We start from the raw sequence: 19,389 nt of genomic DNA, 5'->3' as shown, positions 1-19,389 counted from the left end.
GTCAAATACGTGCATCAATATAAACTATAAAATGTTCGTAAAGTACCCATGTGTTGTATTTTTAGTTATTAGTTACATGAGTTAGTTGATGACTTGATGCAGTGAAGTATCCAAAATGGAGTCCGTGGGTCCTCTGGGGTTCCAAAAAAAATTTGAAGAGTTGCATTTGCTGCTATGTAAGCTAATTTTGTGCCAAAAATGCCATATACGTGTGTCAGTTGAGTTTTTGGTTGAAAGAAACAATGCATTATGAAATTTATGCTTGATCGATAGCTTATAGTTTGAAAAAGGTAACCGTGAAAGACTTTGTAAATTTGATAGAAATTACATAAGATGAAACGTGCTTGTTAATTTTCTTGTGCTTAATTTCGTTTTTTAGGCCTACGTTATTTGACGATTCTGAAATATCCAGGGTTTCTTTTGGACTTATATGACCTTGCAGTGTCCTATGCAAAAAAAAAAATTAGAAACACTGACTTGATGTGTTTATAAATTCAAATTCATAAATTTTGAGAGCACAACTATAGGCTACAGGTCGATGACGTACGACATTCGACATGGCTAATTTGTTTGTTCGTTCATGGTGGATGACCGGTTATCTAGCAAATATTTTAACTTTTAACCCAAGCCAAAACCAACAGCCAAATGTGGTAAAAACGAAAAAGAAAAACAAACGAGTAAAAGCAAATAGTTACGCGCTTGCTGATCCACGTCAGACCAAGGTTGGCTGCTCGGATGGTATGCAACCATAGCTCCAAACACTGCACTGTCGAACGATATTGCCACAGTCGAAGTATCACTGGTTGTGTTATATGCTGAAATATGTCCGAAACTCCCATCAGAGTAATAAATGAGATCCTGAAATGAATCACTACATAATATTAAAAATATATGTTCTCGGCCAGTTGGTCGTCGTGTGTTTCCAATCTTGTCCACCCAGCTGCAATGTGCAGCAATTAATACGTGACACAGTAGCTGATAGGTCACCTCGTGGGAGTTTGTGTTTATTAATTCGATACTACTCCTTTGTTCTGAGCGCTGTAATGAGAGCGGAGAAAAAAGTTTGTAAGGTTTTGATATTGTCCCTAATGCGCAGGATATTTATCTTGGACTGTTTTATACCACAGAGTAAGATCAATTTGACAAATTATACAAGAATAACAAAAAAATAACGAACCGACATGTGCCCTACAGGTGAGATCAATTATTGCAAAAGAAACATGACTGGGATCATCTCAAACTAAGTTGTAGACAAGTGGTCAGTGGTGGCAAATTCAAGCAGACAGTTGATTAAACTGACATAAATTGATGCTTTTGTGATACACGACGAAGCTAGTATCTTCAAGTACACATACACTCAATGCAGTTTAACGGATGTGACAACCCATTTGTCTTGAGCAGACTATAGTGTATTTTGACGCATAGTAGCTTACTGTACAGTATATAGTGAAAAGCATAGTATTAAGATATTAAAATAAAAATCTATTTTAAATGCAATATTTCTTAGAAGAAAGTGTATCTTCAATCGAGGCATAGCCGAAATATTTATAATATGCTTATACCGAATCAATAACAATATAGCTGTTTGACAGATCGCTATTTTTTTCAATTGGTAGACTCTGTGGTGGTTTTGCATCAATAAACGTCATTTTACAATTTCATACTTCTACTCTGTAACTTCAGCTAGAAAAAGGTTATAAAATCTTGTGCTTCTTCTTCTTCTTCATCGTGTGTCACATGCCGTAGCCCATGTGCTTAAAATGTGGTTCATGTAAAATATTCTGAATCGTGTAGCTTGTTGTCTTACGATCTAAGTATTTTTAGCAGCTACATTTGGAAATTTAGTACAGGACCAATGGACCATACAGCAACCACACAATGTTAGTTTGGCCACACTCTTATGCCATTCACTTAATAAAATCATATCACCTGAAATGGAGCAATTCCGTCAAACTGGGCAAAGAATTCCCCAACATGAATAGTCACGTTGCCAGGAGAGTCTAGGTCAAAAGACAGTAACCTTGCGTAGAAAAAGAATGAAACCGGAACACGATCCGACCAGTACAACCTGGAGGTGTACAAGAAAACGTGTAAGCATAATCAGTAGCGTTAACTGGGGTCCAAGAGGTATTTTTGCATTCGGCCAGAGATATTTAACGGGCCATATCCTTTCCAAAGGGTCCGGGAATTTTAAGAAAGGATCTCGTAGTCTTTGGATATTGCGTTTTTTAGAAGTGTCCTAAATTTTGGGTCGTAGGAACTCGTTAGTACTGGGCCTAAATTATTTCCACAACGGACCTGAAAGAAATGATTTTATTGTAGGAATCTTTATCTTCCAACTAAACAAGCTTCCTTGCAAGCTCGCAGGTTTACATACTTTTAAAGACTTTTAAATGCTAACGCAGACTCAGTTACCAAGATTAACAGGGAAGATACGAAAAAACGCTAATATATCTCACCGGTTAATTTACGTTTAGTAGATGCTTTTCCACTATAACAATAAGACAATTTAATTTGTCTGTTTAAGTATGAGACAACTTTTCAACTTGATCACTGCGTTTATTACTTTCTAGATCAATTTATCCTGACAACCTATTTTCGCGCCAGAATTTGGGAAGTTATCGTTCAATTTCTTTTTATTCTAGTGTAGTTCATTTAATTTTTTATAAAATTTACCTAGGTTGAAAATTTCTACCCTAGAACCATTGTATCGCAAAGTATCGGCAAGGCTCATTGATTGTAGGAATTCTCTTCGGAACGGAAAAGCTTTTTCAAAAGCGTCAAGCTTATTGTGTAGCAATGACCAAACTGTAAAAACATGATTTACCCCAGCTTTTAGTAGGGTCTCCCTGTACTTTTACGTTTGTAGTTAAAGAAGAATTTCGATAGTAAACTATCGGCCTGTCATCAGAAAGTAGGCTACTTCAAAAAATTTACAAAAAAAATATATCACGAAATCTTGTAAAGTTGGTTGATCGAATCCTCGGAATAAGATTCTTTAAAAGCTTTATCTAGTTTACTACAGTTTTTAAAACTTTTTACCATTAACACAAGCTCAGCATTGACAATGTAAAGTTTTTGCTTGTTGGAGTTGATATAGAATGCAGGGGCTCTATTTACTTTGAGAATTCGGGGGGGGGGGGTGATTTTTGGACAGTGGGCTAAAATCATCATAGTCATTTCGACAACAACTTTCAACTCGTCTTAGTCATTACAACCACTCCAATGAGTGGGGAGTGATCACCCCTGAACAAAGACGGTTATTTTTCTTAAATGTATTAACAAAAGAAAAATGATCGAATCGCAATTTCTGCAACAAAATACACAACGTAAGATTGTTAAACTCAACACTAGAACTAGAACAAAAGAAGCTGTTGTTCGCTAGCCTGCCAGAATGAAATGATACGAATAAAACAGAGTACTGCCTCGCGGAGTACACGTGTCAAAAGGAGTGCAAAAGTAATCAAGGAAGCATGCTAACTGCAGGCATTTGTGCATCCCCCCCAGCTCGTAAGGCGAAACTGTAGACTTACGAGCTCGAACCCTTGATTACCCATTGACCAAAGGATGCGTCTAAATCCAATGCCGGCCGTCGGGACCGCGTAGAACGGCGCAAAACAGGCGATTTTTCAATATGAGGGACTCCACTTGTGGGTTCGGTTGGTTCCACTGAATCGAAAGGTAGCGGTTGTTTTGGAGGTTCGGGTGAGTGCTGTGGCTCACAATGCTTCGGGCTTGAGGCTGGTGTGGGGCAGGAGAGTGCAGGCGGACTGTGATCTGCATCGTGAGGCAACATCGGTGATTCTCCAATTTCTGGGCTAGGACCTATCTCGAGATGCGGAGGGTGGGGAGGGCAGTAAACCGTTTCAGGAGGCTGGGCAAAAGAAGATGATGGGAGGCTCTGTGGGTGAGCAATGATGTTTGGTTGAGGAGGGATGGGATCGGCACATGCTTTAGTATGTGGAATTACTCGCAAGAAACGTCGATTCCGTTTTGTGATTCTGCCCGACCCGTCCACTTTCACTACATATTTGTCATGCGGCAACGTTTCGACAACCATTCCCACTTTGTCCCATTTTCGAGGATAGTTACCGTTTTGGTTTTGGATAAATACGCGGTTTCCACATTGTAAAGTACGTAAAGGACGAGTATGCTGAGACAGCGCCTTATCGGTTTGACCAGCTTGCAGGCGAAGGGCGTCTTCCTTTGCCTTCCATGTATCCCGCCATGTACGACGAATGTGACGATTGGAGAACTTGACTAGGCGGTTTACAAAACCGAATGCGTCGCGCAGAGGATGACCGAACACGATCTCTGCTGGAGAGATATCACAGTCAGGATCAGGTGTGTTACGCAACTGTAACAATGCACGAAAGAAGGAATCGTTGTTCAGGTCTCCGTTTGGGCTCACATTAGTCATGAGCAAGCGTTTGACAGTTTTGACAGCCACCTCAGCTCGACCATTAGATTGAGGGAAGTAAGATGACGATATGCGGTGCTGCACACCCCAATTTTTAAGAAAAAGTTCTGTAACGGCAGCAGTAAATTCGGGACCCCCATCTGTAGATATTTCCTCAGGAACACCAAACGTGGCAAAGTACGAGCGCAAGAGTTGAGTCAAAGCAGCTGCTCCTGCGGCACTCGATCCTGATGGCGTGGCAAATACATCCGACCACCCCGAGAATCTGTCCCCAATGACCAAAAAGTGACGGCCCCCATAATCAAAATAATCTGCAAAAATTTTCTCAAATGGTGTAGCTGGAGGATCACATGGCGTCGGGGGAGGAGCTGCTTGAGATGGAGCATTACGATTACATGATGTACACGAATCACGAATAGCATGGATATCATTAGTCATACCGGGCCAAAATACTATAGCACGTACCCGGCGTTCCATGGCTAGAGATGTAAATGCAAAAAAAACGAACCGTTTTTTTTAAAAAAAAACGTGTTTTTTTTCAAAAAAAACTTGAGCCAAAAAAAACACTCGTTTTTTGGTTTTTTTTGTTTTTTTTTGTTTTTTTTCATATTTTTCTGAAAAAGTTGCAATTTTTTTGCAATTTACAGCTTAGTTTCATTATAGTGCTCTTGAAAAACATTAAATTACTAAAAATAGTTTTATTGGTGTGCTGAAATTCCTAAGTGTTTGTGTTTGGCAGCATATGTTCTTGCATAGTCCTATGAGGACCTATGTTGTTTCGCTTTCTTCTTCATTCTCTGGCATGTTTGTGGCAGTAAGACCTGACAAACATTGAATTAATGAAATTTGATACATGACATAATGTAGATGAGTTAATTTCTTTTTCCTTTAATGGAAGTTAGCCTATGATGTTAGTATACTGTGGTACTGGTTATTCTTGTACACACTCAATGGGTTGACGAAATTTTGACAAAACAAGGTGGCAGTATTCAGTACACACATTTACCTTGTTTGTGGACGTGGTAATTTACTAATGCAAGCTATTGCCAATACCTTGTTTAAAGATGTTTTGTAACTGATAGCTTGCCAACGATGTATATGCTTTATAAATGTTGAAACAGAAGTATTCTTTTCGTGTGTTGTAAGATCTTGGATTGGACACTTCGTCATTGATGCTTCTTGCAGATTATTTGGGACATATAATGCAAGAGATCTTATCACTGATATTTTTAGCTGTCAAAAGTTAGTGCATTTGTCAGAAAAGGTTTAGGTTAATGTTCCTTTCAAATGCCCACCACCCATGTTGACTATTGCTAGTAACTACCATTCTACCAACCTTGAATGAAAAAATTTTTCCTTTAAAGTGGAGTGTTTCAGCACTGCTCAGTGCTTAGTGTTCACATAGTGAATAAATGCTTTATAATGCTTTTCCTGACAAGAATAAAGTTTTACCCATATTCCCACAATGCAGGATAAAGATACAAAACAAACATCAAAGATGAAAACTTAATTTATTTGAGAACTAGGCCTACTGTTTTTTGAGATAAAAAGAAATTGACCTCTTGTCGTTACGCACCAATAAAACCATGATGCAAACTTTAATTTTTTTTATTGGGCAGAGGAAAGATTGACGAAAAGTTAGGCAAAAACAAAAAAAGTGCTAAAGTCTCAAAGTTCTGCAAACTAGTTCAAATTGGATGGATTAAGTGCAACCAATAACCATACTTCTTTTAAACATGTCTATGACAACACAATGGTGTGATTAAGGGAAAACAAACATGACTATGACGTCACAAAGGATTATTGAATCTCTTCAGGGAAAATAAAAAAACATCAAAACGTTTCCATCTTTCACTACATTTAAATGTGATTTGGGCTAAAAGTTGGGACTTTAGCACTACACTGCTTTTGCCAAACTTGTCATCAATCTTTCTTCTACCCAATTATTATTTTTTTTAACTTACGCACCATGGTTTTATTGGTGCGTAACGACAAGAGGTTAATTTCTTTTTAGCTCAAAAATTAGTAGCCAAAACTTGTTTTAATATTCATAAACAGATAGCCCACCTCATAAAACATGGGGGTAGAGCTAAAACTTATGTAAATATGTTGAGCGGTTCTTGAGATATGGCCGTTTTTCTATTGCTCCTTATCTATAAAGCCACTTAGTGGCTAAGGTTATTTCACTTATAACTCGAGAACCGCTTGTGTAATTTTCATCACGTTTGCACCAAATGCACATCAACTGGAACAATCTCTTGACGTTGTACTGGTAATGGTGTGGTGTGCTGGTGAAAAGTGCCTTTGTGAAGTAGAGAAACAGGACCCTGACCACCTGGTCCTAACGTAACATGCCCATTAACCAAAATCCCAGGTGGCTTCGAAACTGTACACGAGTGTGGTACTGCATTTAACAACTGGCTGAACCAAATTACAGACAATACTTGAGATGTGCCAACCATAGGACACTGTGTTACGATTTGAGACGATGAGAAACCTTTATGGCTCGTGTGTTGAGACTTGAGAGACATATTGTCTCATTTGAAAGATGTTATACGAGTTATGAGACTATTTTTTTGTTGAAAGAGACGCTATTGCAATGAGTTTACCCTAATTGCTGCATATTGTGATATTTAATAAAAAAATAGGTAAAAAAAACAAAAAAAACAAAAAAAACGAATAAAAAACAAAAAAAACGATAAAAAACAAAAAAAACGAGCTCGTTTTTTTTTAAAACAAAAAAAACCGTTTTTTTACATCTCTATCCATGGCAGACACACCTTGATGACCAGCATGCAACGTTGAGAGTACTCTAGGCCTAAGCGATGGTGGTACAACAATACGATCATGATATAAAATAACGTCGTCTTCAACAAAGAACCCGTCACGATAGGGGAGATATGGGCGAATGTCGCCGGTGTTGGGAAAGGTCAATCCCGTTTCAATAGCTAGCATTAACTTGCTAAGGTTTGGATCGGCGGCTGTTTCCCGAACGATTTCAGACCATTGCAAGCAAAAGGTATGGGCGGCATCTGCCTGTATGGTAGTAACCAGCGCCATTTCTGCTACATTATTTTCTGCACACGACGCTACAGCAATGAGATCGCATGATACTGGATGACGTGAGGCAGCATCAGCTGCGCAGTTGGTTGTGCCGGGTAAGTGTGCGATATCAAAGCGCCACATTAGTGTACGCTGTTTTAAACGAAACAGGCGAGTGTTAGTGATTTCGTCCAACGTACGGTCTCCGAATATTTTTACCAATGGCTTATGATCCGTTACACTAACCAAATTATCACAGCCTTGCGTAAAATACTTTGTCTGTTCTAGGCCCCACGCAACTGCTAGGGCTTCGCCTTCTATGGGGGCATAACGTCGTTCGGCCGATGAGAGGAATCGGGATCCTGCAAGAGTCACTTTCCAACCTGATGAGCAGCAGTCCGGTATAGTGGAAGCACATACGCAATGTTTTTGGAGAAGGAAGTATCCGATGCCTTTATTAGACCAGTCAGGGCGCAAACATATTCGACGGCAGGGGTCAAAGATTTATACCCCATGGCGAATAGCGTCAACAATTGCCGATTTGGAGGCGGCAAATGCGGAATCCAGCTCCTGAGACCATTCGAACTTATGCTTTGGGCTAAGGAACGGCTTGAACGGTGCCATTAGGTCACGCAGTTGAGCATAGTTTCCTACTTGGTTGATTAATCCGAACCAGCTGCGTATGTCTGTGATATTATTCGGGACTGGAAATTCTTGGATGGCGAGGAAGTATTTAGGGAGGGGCTCGACCATTGCTTCTGAGATACGGAATCCAGCAAAATCTACGGTGCGTTGGGCAAATTGAAACTTGTCAGGGTTAAGGACCATGCCCGCCCGTCCCACTAAAGTGAGGAATTCTATGGTTCGCCACCAATGTTCTTCCAGTTCGCTATCATAGAACACTGTGTCGTCGACACAGCGTTCTTTGCGCACAAAATCAGTTAATATGGTATTGAAACGGCGATTGTAGCCATCCCCAGAGGATAGGAATCCTTGCAGTGCCCTAGTGTAGCGCCATCTTCCAAAGGGAGTGATGAAAGTTGTGAGGTGCCGATCAGAAGGACGCAGTGGAACACTGTGATAGCCGTTCCATGCGTCAGTCACCGATTTCCAAGTGTTTCTGGGGACACGACGGGATAGCTGGAATGGAGCTTCAGAGGCGAAGGTTTCTCTCTGGCAGAATTTGTTTAAGGGGGAAAGGTCGACAGTACGGCGTGGTGAGCCATCATTTTTGCGTGTGATAACCATGCGATGACACCATGTGGTGGGTTCGCCGTGGGGGACTTTTTCAAGGATTCCCAGAGCCTCGTCGCGGAGGAGATCAGCGTGTACTTTTTCTTGCCAATGCAAGGGGATAGACGCTGGTGTATGAACAGCCACTGGTTTCGCGTTGGGGTCAACATGTATTTCTATGGGAGGACCAGCCATACAATGTAGCGCGCGGTGCGGGCAAGTGTTGAAAGTGGATGCGGCGTACCTCTGGAGTAGCCAGTTTGCCATCTTGTCATTGTTTTCAGGTGTGCACGGGAACGGAATCTTGGTTGGGGGAGCTGGAACTGCACCACGTTGAGGGCAAGTGCACGATTCCAGTTGCTTGCTGGGTAATGTGCAGCCACCGTTAACAAGTCTGACGACGTTGATTTCTGGTTCGATAAGATTGTGCGCCATTTCTTGCTTGATCTGATGTTCCCCTAGAGTTGGGAACTTCGGGGATAGGGCACCTAAATGCAATAGTGTGTCATGAGATAAGTATAACTTGTCAACGTCTTGACTGATGTAAATCATGCTTCGACATTCAACATTGCAGCCGTGCGCTGTACCCCGAATGATGGCACGAAATGCTCCTGTAATGGAAATAGTAAAGCGATTTGCAGCTATTAGGTTTGGTGCGGGTACAAGGGTCTCTTGTCCAAAGCCGGATTGCACAAAGTTCTTCAGTGACCATACATTTATTTGGGCTCCAGTATCTGCGATTGCTGTTACTTGTGCTATCACGCTAGTGTACCTGCCATGATGACATGAGTCATCCATAGATATGTCTACCCGAACTGTGGGATGTTCTCGCATGCGGGATGGTGTCCAATGCCCTTTTTGGAATGTGTGGTGAGGACCACGAATTGTTGAGCACATTGGGTCTCGGGCTACGATGTCAGTTTGTGTTGAGGCAAATGTGCCTATTTGAGGTACAGTAGGTGCTGCACAGAGTGCTCCGACTGATGTATCTTTAGGAGGATGCGCTCCATTTGTTTTTATGACGAGATGACCGAAAGCATTCGAGACAAACGGAATAAGGCGCAGTGTTCCAACCTCTGGGGCCCTCTCTGTAACGATTGAATAATCTATTGCATTTAGGGCAGTGAGTTTGTTTTGACCAATTGGGAGAGGAGGGTGCTGCCTGGATGTGTTCACGGTCTCTTGGAATAGGGCTTTGGCTTTTCTTGCGCTTGAAAGTCGACACTGCCGAAACGTCATGAGATGGTACCGCATTGCGAGCCATTTCTTTATTCTCGACAAGGGCGATGATATCGTTAATGGGAATCGACAATACTCTGTCCATTCCCATCATGTCGCGACAAATCTCATTGTTAGAAATTCCACTGAGTAGTGTGTCTCGGATCATGTGATCTGTATAACTGACTATCAGGCCGCAAGAACATTTAGTAGTGAATGCACATATATCCGCTTTTCCTCGAGCACGAGCTGCAAATGCGCGAAATGTTTCAGCGCGCATTTGGTGCATAGCCATAAACTCTGTCCGTAACACCCCTGTGGCAACAGGTATAACGGCCAGTTGTCGCATTGCAAGCAAAAGTTCATCTACAGGTTTATTCACTGTTTCAGCGTCAGCTTGGAGAAGGCTGTCCCCTAGGGCTTGGCCGGTACATTGGAATAACTGGGCTAAAGCTGCTTCATCAGAAATTCTGCAACCTTCTTTGAAAGCCTTCCATCTTCTGGTGAACACGTTCCATTCTTCAGGAGAAACTCCAATGTCTACAGTAGGTCGAATAAGCTTCGGACCAAGGTTTTCGGGCGCTGGAACATTGCGCGTCGTAGCAGCATGACTGCACGTGTGACTTTGCAGCACCACACAAGCAACCGCTTCGGGCACGTCGGCTGTTTCAAAATTACAGTTGGGAAAGGCGCATGTTATCACCACCATTCCACAAATTTCTTTAGATTAACCTTATCCTATTGCGATTCGATCATGAACAAAGACGGTTATTTTTCTTAAATGTATTAACAAAAGAAAAATGATCGAATCGCAATTTCTGCAACAAAATACACAACGTAAGATTGTTAAACTCAACACTAGAACTAGAACAAAAGAAGCTGTTGTTCGCTAGCCTGCCAGAATGAAATGATACGAATAAAACAGAGTACTGCCTCGCGGAGTACACGTGACAAAAGGAGTGCAAAAGTAATCAAGGAAGCATGCTAACTGCAGGCATTTGTGCAACCCCCTCACTCCCCTTGGATAGAGCCCATGGTAGAATGTAACCTAAAATATCTCCAAATGAAAAAGCGCTCTTGAAAAGCACTGTGCAATTTACTCATATTGAAAGTAAAACATCGCAGCTTTATCTTGTTGTTTTTTTGTTCGCAAAGCAAGTATTTATTTATCTGCTATCTATAGGGTTTTGACAAAATCGAGTTGTTAATCGTTTAGGTTGAAGTTTTTTAATAATTTATCTGTCGTCTTTCTCTAACCAATAACCATGCGAAACATTGAGACAAACAACTTTGATTTTGGAAGGTTTGCTAAGCTGAAAATCGTTCAACCACAGCCAAACAGAGACATTGAAAAACACTGGTCTCAACTTGTACGTTTTTTCGTAGTGTTTTGTTGCTCTAAGTTTAATAGGTAAACAAGGGTCGACAATTCCCCTTTGAGTCAGTAGAAGCTATTTCCATTGGCTGGTTTTCAAAGTGGGGCAGATAAAGCAGCAAAACAAAACGCAAAAAGCGCTAATGCACGTAGCCTAGTACCTTAATTACATTTCCATTTAAGCATCTCTACAAAAAGATTACATTTATTGTTTCTATGAGCCTCAATAGTAAATCTCCAGGTCAGTCTACAGAGCCAGGCAATTACCGACCTCTACAATAACAAAACTTTGAAGTTAAAGTAACGTTGAACCATTACCAAACCAATCTAAGCAACAATGCGGAATATCACATGAAGCAAAACAACAAAGATTTTATATGACAATCGTGCAATGCAGCCTCTTTAGCACTGCAATTTAATTTCATTTTAATGCGATTTATCATTTGTGTAGCCTATACATTATTAAAATATCTTACTTAACAATAGTGATAATCTAATGGTCGTTAGGTTACAACATGTGAGGAATTAATTAGGCTACCAGCAATTGATAATATTGCATCTGTAACAGTAGGCCATTGATACGCAGGCAGGGCAGGGCTCTATAGTTTTTTATGTCAACTCTGAAAGGCATTTTGCCAACGAGCAATTTCAGTGGATTCCAAGATACGTCTTCTGCTAAACATGATTTAGTAGGCCCATGTGATTTGGAATGGCACATTTTTGTTTAAATTAGCTTCATCCCTGTGTTCCTTCACTCGCGTGGCAAAATGTCATGTGGACATACGAAGGATAGCTACAATGTAAGCTACTCCGTTTTGTTGCTCTCATGATTAAAGAAAACAACTTCTCTCACAAAACCGTATCTTGATAAATTTTTTGACATATCGATTCTCAGTCACTGATGCGCTTGATGCATGTGGATTCGTTTGTGTTATATGAGCAAGTAAATACAGTAAACGTGCTTCTATGGAAAGCAGAGAAAAATCATTTGGTTGTCATTACTGATTATTTAGCAAACTTAAACATCTCAATTTAAATTTCCATTTTGATTCTCGGTGCTTTACTAGTAGTGCAGAACTTTACTAACAGAAATAAGAAAAACCGTCGATCACAATCGCGGTAACGACATTCATGGTCATGGTATTCAACAAATATAGAATAATCTTAGTCGTCGTTGTCGTCCTGTGATCTTCTGGGGCTAAGGGTTTGTCCTTTTATCACCCAAGATTCACAAGGATCCCGGATTATGCTGGAAGGGTTTAAAGAGCAGCCACTCTTTGGTTTCATCATCCAAGTCAGGAAGACATTCATTAGGTAGGTTGAAGGTGGCACAATCGTTGATGATGTGGTCGACACTCTACAGTCTGTTCTTCAGCACCACATTCACAAAAAGAGGAAGATGCCATTCTCCATTGGTGCATGCTTGAGCCGAAAAGTCCGACGGTTGAGGCCCACACACACGGCTGTCTCTGTAGTGTTAAGCCCATGGGACGAGTGTCGGGGCGGGATGAATAAATTAGTCTGATGGGGCTTGACTTCCATTGATAGTTCCGTTTATTGTCCGCTCAATCAGCTGCAGAGATGCCTTGTTCATCGGCTTGGTTAATTAGGCGTTGAGAGGTTAGCACGAATGGGTGTCTTGATTTTAGTGAACGGGAGTGCTCGTTTGGGGGAACAGAGATCTTGGAATGGAGGTGGTTTGTATGGGACATTCAGCTTTCGATTAGGTTCCCGATTGTGTAGACGGAAGGCTGCTGGATGCTCAGTCTTGGTGTCGCTGAGTTTCAGTCGTCATTTTACAGATAATCTGAAAGGGTTTTTGTGTCCAGGTCAAAGTTGTCTTCTAGGTTTTTTCAGCTTTGGAGGATTTTGAAAGGAACACAGAAGAGAAGTATCGGATGGCAACTCCATGGTTCCACAGGTAGCTTGTGAGGCTTAGGGATTGCAACCACTGAAGCTCATCTCCAGATTTTTGGGATTGTGAGGTGATGCAAGCAGGAAGAAAAAAATGTATGTAACCAGGACTTGAGGGCAGAGCCAGCATGTAGCACAAGCTCAGAGCAGATCTTATTTGGCCCTTGAGATTTATGTAGTTTCACAGGCGGAGGGCGGTGGGGAACTCTGTTGGGGTGGAATCGTCAGAGATTGTTTCATTCGGTAATGTTTCCTCTTGCCACAGGGCAGTCACTTCCTTTGCGACAAGGCGGAATGCCTTGTGGTCCTTTGTCTTGTAGACCCTGTACTAGCTGGGAAGCGATGGCATTTGCAGAAACGGGGCACTGGCGAAGGGTTTGCTGAATGCTGAGCGCCCTGAAAAGGTGATGATGATGCTCCATGTTTGCGATGTGAGTGTGAGAAGTCGATGGTTTGGATGGCTTCACTCCATCGCTCAAGCTTCTTTGCATCCAGCCGCTCAAGTAATCTAGCAGCAGAGGTGTTAGAAGCAGCACCAGGGGTGGCGTTTCGGTAGGAGCGATAGAAAGTCTCACACTCAAAGTGCCAGCGTGGTATATAGCTGGTGGACAGCCACGAGGTATCGTGGCCTTTGCCGCAGTTATTATGGCGCTGTAGAAGTTCTGGTATGCCTCTTTTACGTTGCACGTTTCAGGTGGTGGTAACTTTGCAGTAGATTCGTTGGTCAAGAGGCTGGATTGATTCCAATCGGCTTTTTAGAAGTTCTATCGCTTCGCGGGTGAAAGTTCGATGTATATAGGCTACTAAGTCGTAGAAAATTTGTCAGAACATCTCAGCTGAATTTCTCACGCGAAAGCTCCAAAAGTTACAAACACTTAGCAAATTGTGTTATGCTGATGTGAGAGATAAGAATTTTGCTCAGGAACCCAATCCCATGCGGCTTGAAGGTAGAAAAGAAAATGAAACGAGAGTCTCAAAAAAGAACCTTGAACCAACAATTAAGTTGAAAATGAGGAAGACAACAAAGGAAGGAGAACGATATGGTGGATGAAAAGAAAATGGAGAAAAGAAATAAAGTAATCTATGAAAGATCATAAAATATGCAATAATGAAATGTCAACTCGAAGACCAATTGAATACAATATTATTCTACCTATTTGCGTTAAAATCGATTGCCATTGCATCAATCGAAGTAATGTCATCGAATTGGTGGAGAAGTTGGCGGTTATTCCCAGCTAAGTCGCTTTTATAAATCGAACTTTGACTGTCTTGTCTTTCTGACCAATACAAGGTTCTGCAAAAGAGTGGAAAGTAGTAAATGCAAAAAAACTCAAAAATATTTTCTAAAACAATAACAGCGCCAAAAGATAATACTGGAAAATAGCCGGCCGACTTAGAGAAGCATAACGCAGACCACCAAAGCATTGTAGGTACTAGGTAGGCCTGATTTACAGAGCAAAATAAGCCTACCAAGACCACGTTCTCAAGTCCACTCTACCGTGTTAAAGGATCAACTGCAATCTTTGCTGGAACAAGGCTGTTTATCGTTTGAATTTGAACAAGGCGAGTGGCCGTTGGATCAGTAACCAGTATTTGATTTAGTTCAGTGTCTGTCATATATATGTTTCCTGTGAACCAATCAACACCCAAACCATCTATTCCAAAACTTAGACCTTCTAGCGCTGTATCATGGAGTTGAGTCTGAAAATTCAATAATGAAAGTTTAGGTTAAGATGTTTTTTTAAATCTTTAACTGTGCATGCAAATAACTCTGTTTGACTACAGTGGTTCTAACTTTTGTTCCACTTTTATCAGAAACATTTAGACACGTCCCACTGCACGGTTGTACAACATTTCAAAAGCTAAGCCGGTTCATTTTCAGCATACTATCTTAAAAGTTCTATTTCACGCCGGCAATAAAAGATGTTTGAAGTCTAATTGCAATTTATGCCGATGCGTCTTCGGATGGATTGTAGCCTGATATTTTTCTCAACACAAAAAACAGTAGACATGTGGCTAAGTAAATAGCAAGGTCGTGGTTTGTCTGCAATACCCAGCTAAGTGACAAGGTCTAGCCTACATTACGCTTGAACGATTGTCGGTTTTGAGCAGGTTATTGTGACGCAATAGCTATGGCAGAGAATAATTCTGTACCCAGGCCCGGAGATCCTTTTATAGATGCTTCCAGGCAAACCGAATAGACCTTAATTTTTAAGCCCCATTTTTTCTTTAAGGGTCTTGTTTGGGGGGGAGGTATTGGCTTCTCTTTGCACCGTACCCAAATTATCCCAAACTGCACTGTTGTGTCATGGAGCTATTTGAAGAGAACATAACAAAACAGCGTTAAAACTTTTTTTTTCAATGTTTCACAGCAGCCCATATCAAAATTCTTGCGTTATAAGCAAAAATCTTTTGAAAGATGACAAGTGATGCATTAAAAGTTATTTCACAATAGGCTACTACGAATTATCGGGTTACCTCAACATGGTAAGCTCCAAAATAATTGGCTTGATAGTCTGTATAGTAGACTAAACCGCGCCGGTAGTCCATAGCCATTGCCCAGAAATGAGACTGAGCATTCCCTTTGACTAGAAGATTTGTCGTTGTTGGCGGAAATCCCGCATTGATCTGTGCTGAAACCAAAGAGCTTTGTCCGCTAGTCTGTGAAGAAAATGACCTTTGTTATCACTTTGATATTTCATTTTCTACGAAAATCGAAGTGTTTAGGGAGCTGATTCTGCCCAGCCCCCATCATGAAGATGCATCGACGTGGTGTAGAGGTGAACCCAGACTGAAAGCTAGGGAAATGTTTGGAAACTCCTGAGACTAATGGACACACGTAAAAGTGCCCAACAGCAATCTATTTTGGCGGATTGGGGTATAGTGCCTGAGGGGCAGGCACCCTGTGAGGCAGAGCTTGATAAACAAAGCATCTGGCAGCCCGTTGCAATTGGTTCCACTGAAGCTGCACGTTTCAACTTTGTTGAGCCGCTATAGACATGTATAACTGGGTATTGTGTTATTATCTCATTTTATCACTCTGACCTTTCCCCTTTGCAAAGGCGGCTTGTGATCATTTGCATTGGAAGGACTGCAATATTGATTCGATGTGGTTATTGGCCAATGTGTTCATAATTCTCCCAGTAAAACTCATTTTACAGTATTAAATTCTACGTTACTAAATCGTTATTAATTATTTGTCTCCCCCAGTGGGCCATGGCCCTCGGATTGAAAACGACAGGTCTAGGAAAACGACCTTTAGTTAAGCGAACACTGCGACGGTCTAGTGAAGCTTGTAATATATAATAATGGTATAGGCATATTCACAAAAACTATATTTTGGGTTAACCAATATAATTACCAGATCATAGTCAGCAAATATGAGGAATGCGTCGGTGCCGTTTGAAAGTGCCTGAAACAAAGAACAAAATATTAACACACAGTCTTCTGCTCTTTATTCAATTTGTGAATTCTATTAGTTGTGATATAACATAATGAAACAAACTAAAAGTAGGGTTATTTCAGTAAATATATTTTAAATTCGGGATAGCATACAGTATTTTATTTCGACACAACAGAATTGCTCGATTTTTTTTTGTTTGTTGAGAAAAATTGTGATTGTGGAAATATTTATACTGGGACTGAGAAAGTTTCTTTCGGCGCTTAAATCCTGGCAGTTTCGCATACTTGTAGAATCTTTGAACCACAGACATAAGGCCGGTCACCGAGATTGACAGAGTGAAGTTTCCAATCGTTAAACTCTTGTTGTCTGTGAATTATTTCATCCACTAGGTGCCACTGGACGAAGAGCAGTGGTGAAATGCGTTGTCCCATGAAAACAGCGATCATCAAAAAGAATAGAAAAACGGATAAAGAATAACTACTCAAACTAACAAAAAAATAACGTTGTTCTCAAAGCATATTATCAAGACCCAGCAGCAGACGAAAACGATTTTTTTTTTTTAGTTACCGTATTGAAAGTGTTTCATTTGCAAAGCAAAACTTGACAATTAGGTTGTACAGAAATATATTACTGTAACATACAACAAGGGATAAAGGCTAACATATCGCTTACCGATGTTTGAGATCCTGAAGATGTGCCTGAAATACGAAGTTTTAAAAAATTATGTCAACCAAAAACATTTGTGTAACACGCAGCGTACAACTGAACAGAGAAAATGAATTACTGCTGTACCGGTATGCCTTAAAAAAGAATTCACTGTTGTTTAGTGAAAGGGCAGTTCATTTGCACTGAGCTTGACAAATAGCATGATGGATGGTAATATCTCAATAGCTGTAGCCTAAACTGTAGGCTTTCGTCCTGCTTCGCTTGTTTTTATTGACGTGCGACAACAGTGGTTTTGAAAGCTGCAAGTCATTGCCTTTCAAGATTACATCTTCGCTTACTTGACTTGCAAACATGGGCTCTATCCAAGGGGGGGTGAGGGGGGTGATCACCCCCCCACTAATTGGAGTGGGGGGGTGATCAATGCAAAATCACCCCCCCCCCCCACTCATTTGGCTTTGAAAAGGTTTTGTGATATTTTATTGATCAAATTTTGAAAAATATATTTTCGCTGTTAGCACATTTTAAATTTTTTATCAATATGAATATATATTTCATTTCAATATGATTTTTTGGTTTGGCAACCCTGAACTACGAGCCAGGCGTTTACATTGTGTTTTAACTTAGTTTGCTTAGTAGCCACTTTAACAAGAAAAAATTCTGCCACTGCAAATGACTAGAATGACACCGCCAACCAATCAGAACATGTTATAAGAGGCTACCGTCCAATTGTGACCTTTCTCGCACTTAGCCAGAGAGTTAATCTTTGTTTTGAACTTTATTTGGTAATTACAGAAGAAAAAAGAGCAATAGCAGTTGTGAGAATCGAACCCACGTCAATCAAATGACTACTTTCTAACCCTAACCCCTAAAAAGCCGACCAGCTGCCAACTTAGTCGGCAGCAGTGGCCGAGTAGTTAGCGCGTTGGGCTTGCAGTCGATAGCCTGCATGTTCGACTCCACCCCCCACGCACTTGCTGTTGTTTCTCTGGGGAAGAAACTTCACTATAATTGCCTCTACCCAGTGATCGATTTCGTGTAATGAGTAGTACCAAATTTAAGTCATAAGTAGAGTAGACAACCGGAAACAGACATTGCCGTCGGCTGCAGCGTGGGTCAGGTGTACGTCAGAAGGCGTACACCGATGCATAGCGCTCAAGTCCGCTTTCCCGCAATGCAGGGTAAAAATATGAAAAACAAATAAACAAACAAACAAACAGCTGATAGAAAATCCAGCACTTGATTTGCTTTGTATCATCTTCTTTTCGCCCTTTTTCACGTCACGGAAAACGTAGTTTATGATTGGTTCGAGTTCGAGTTTTCATTTGCAGTGCCAGAATTATTTCTTGGTAAGTGACTACCAGTTTGCTTACCCAAAAATGCCCTTTCCGTAACATACTTTATGAAACGACTTGGAAACCCTACGCGTCGATCAGAAAGAAGCTGATGCTGCAATGTGGGGTCTGGGGGGCGTAGCCCCCCAGAAGTTGAAATGACTATAACGATTTTAGCCCACTGTCCAAAAATCACCCCCCCGAATTCTAAAAGTGGATAGAGCCCCTGCTTGCAAAGCAACATAGTAATAGCGGTTGCTGTCCCGAAGCTTGGTAAGGCGAGGGGCATGTTGATAAAATGCACTCAAGCGTTAAATTATATTCCTATTTTGTGCGGTTCTGCACTTTAGATTTGTGTTACACTACTCGATGTTTGCGAGAACAAAAGCTTCTTGAATGCAGTCAATGTTTGGTCTCATCACTAGGGCAACCGATTTTTTTAATATAAAACGTGAAATTTGACTCTATATTTTACAATTTTGACCAGTAACTTATTGCGTTTTCCAATCAAATGCAAAAGATAAAACATTTTATTCGGTTATCTTCTTTTTCTGCTGACAAAGTAATATCAAATTGTAGAAGATTCAAACATACCAACAAAGATCACTATAAAAACCACAAGAAATAAATATGCAGTGTCTTTAAATATTTATCAAGTACTGCCCAGACAGCAAAATCTGTCGTTCTTATAACACCAAATTGATTCAGGGTCTGCAAACGTTGAATCATTGTAAAAATGATAGATTTTGATGTCTGAGATGCTTTACGTTTTCTACTATGAAGTTCC

The 19,389-nt window shown here is 40.8% G+C and overlaps 1 protein-coding gene across 1 annotated transcript in view; it reads right to left on the bottom strand.

Moving 5' to 3' along the window:
- Positions 1 to 19,389, bottom strand: part of LOC145770208 (low-density lipoprotein receptor-related protein 2-like) — a 55,965-nt gene that overhangs the window by 35,932 nt on the left and 644 nt on the right. The window contains exons 2-8 of the mRNA XM_082581799.1: positions 17,278 to 17,303; positions 16,564 to 16,614; positions 15,681 to 15,863; positions 14,701 to 14,903; positions 14,356 to 14,496; positions 1,930 to 2,068; positions 696 to 858 (exon numbers count right to left, since the gene is read on the bottom strand). Of these exons, the coding sequence (XP_082437925.1) occupies positions 696 to 858; positions 1,930 to 2,068; positions 14,356 to 14,496; positions 14,701 to 14,903; positions 15,681 to 15,863; positions 16,564 to 16,614; positions 17,278 to 17,303 (906 nt within the window). The remainder of the gene's footprint in view (positions 1 to 695; positions 859 to 1,929; positions 2,069 to 14,355; positions 14,497 to 14,700; positions 14,904 to 15,680; positions 15,864 to 16,563; positions 16,615 to 17,277; positions 17,304 to 19,389) is intronic.

Source organism: Aplidium turbinatum, chromosome 5 (genome assembly GCF_918807975.1).
Source record: "Aplidium turbinatum chromosome 5, kaAplTurb1.1, whole genome shotgun sequence".
Lineage (NCBI taxonomy): Eukaryota > Metazoa > Chordata > Ascidiacea > Aplousobranchia > Polyclinidae > Aplidium > Aplidium turbinatum.
The sequence above is the reverse complement of the archived record's forward strand: the minus strand, read 5'-3'. Positions and strand labels throughout refer to the sequence as shown.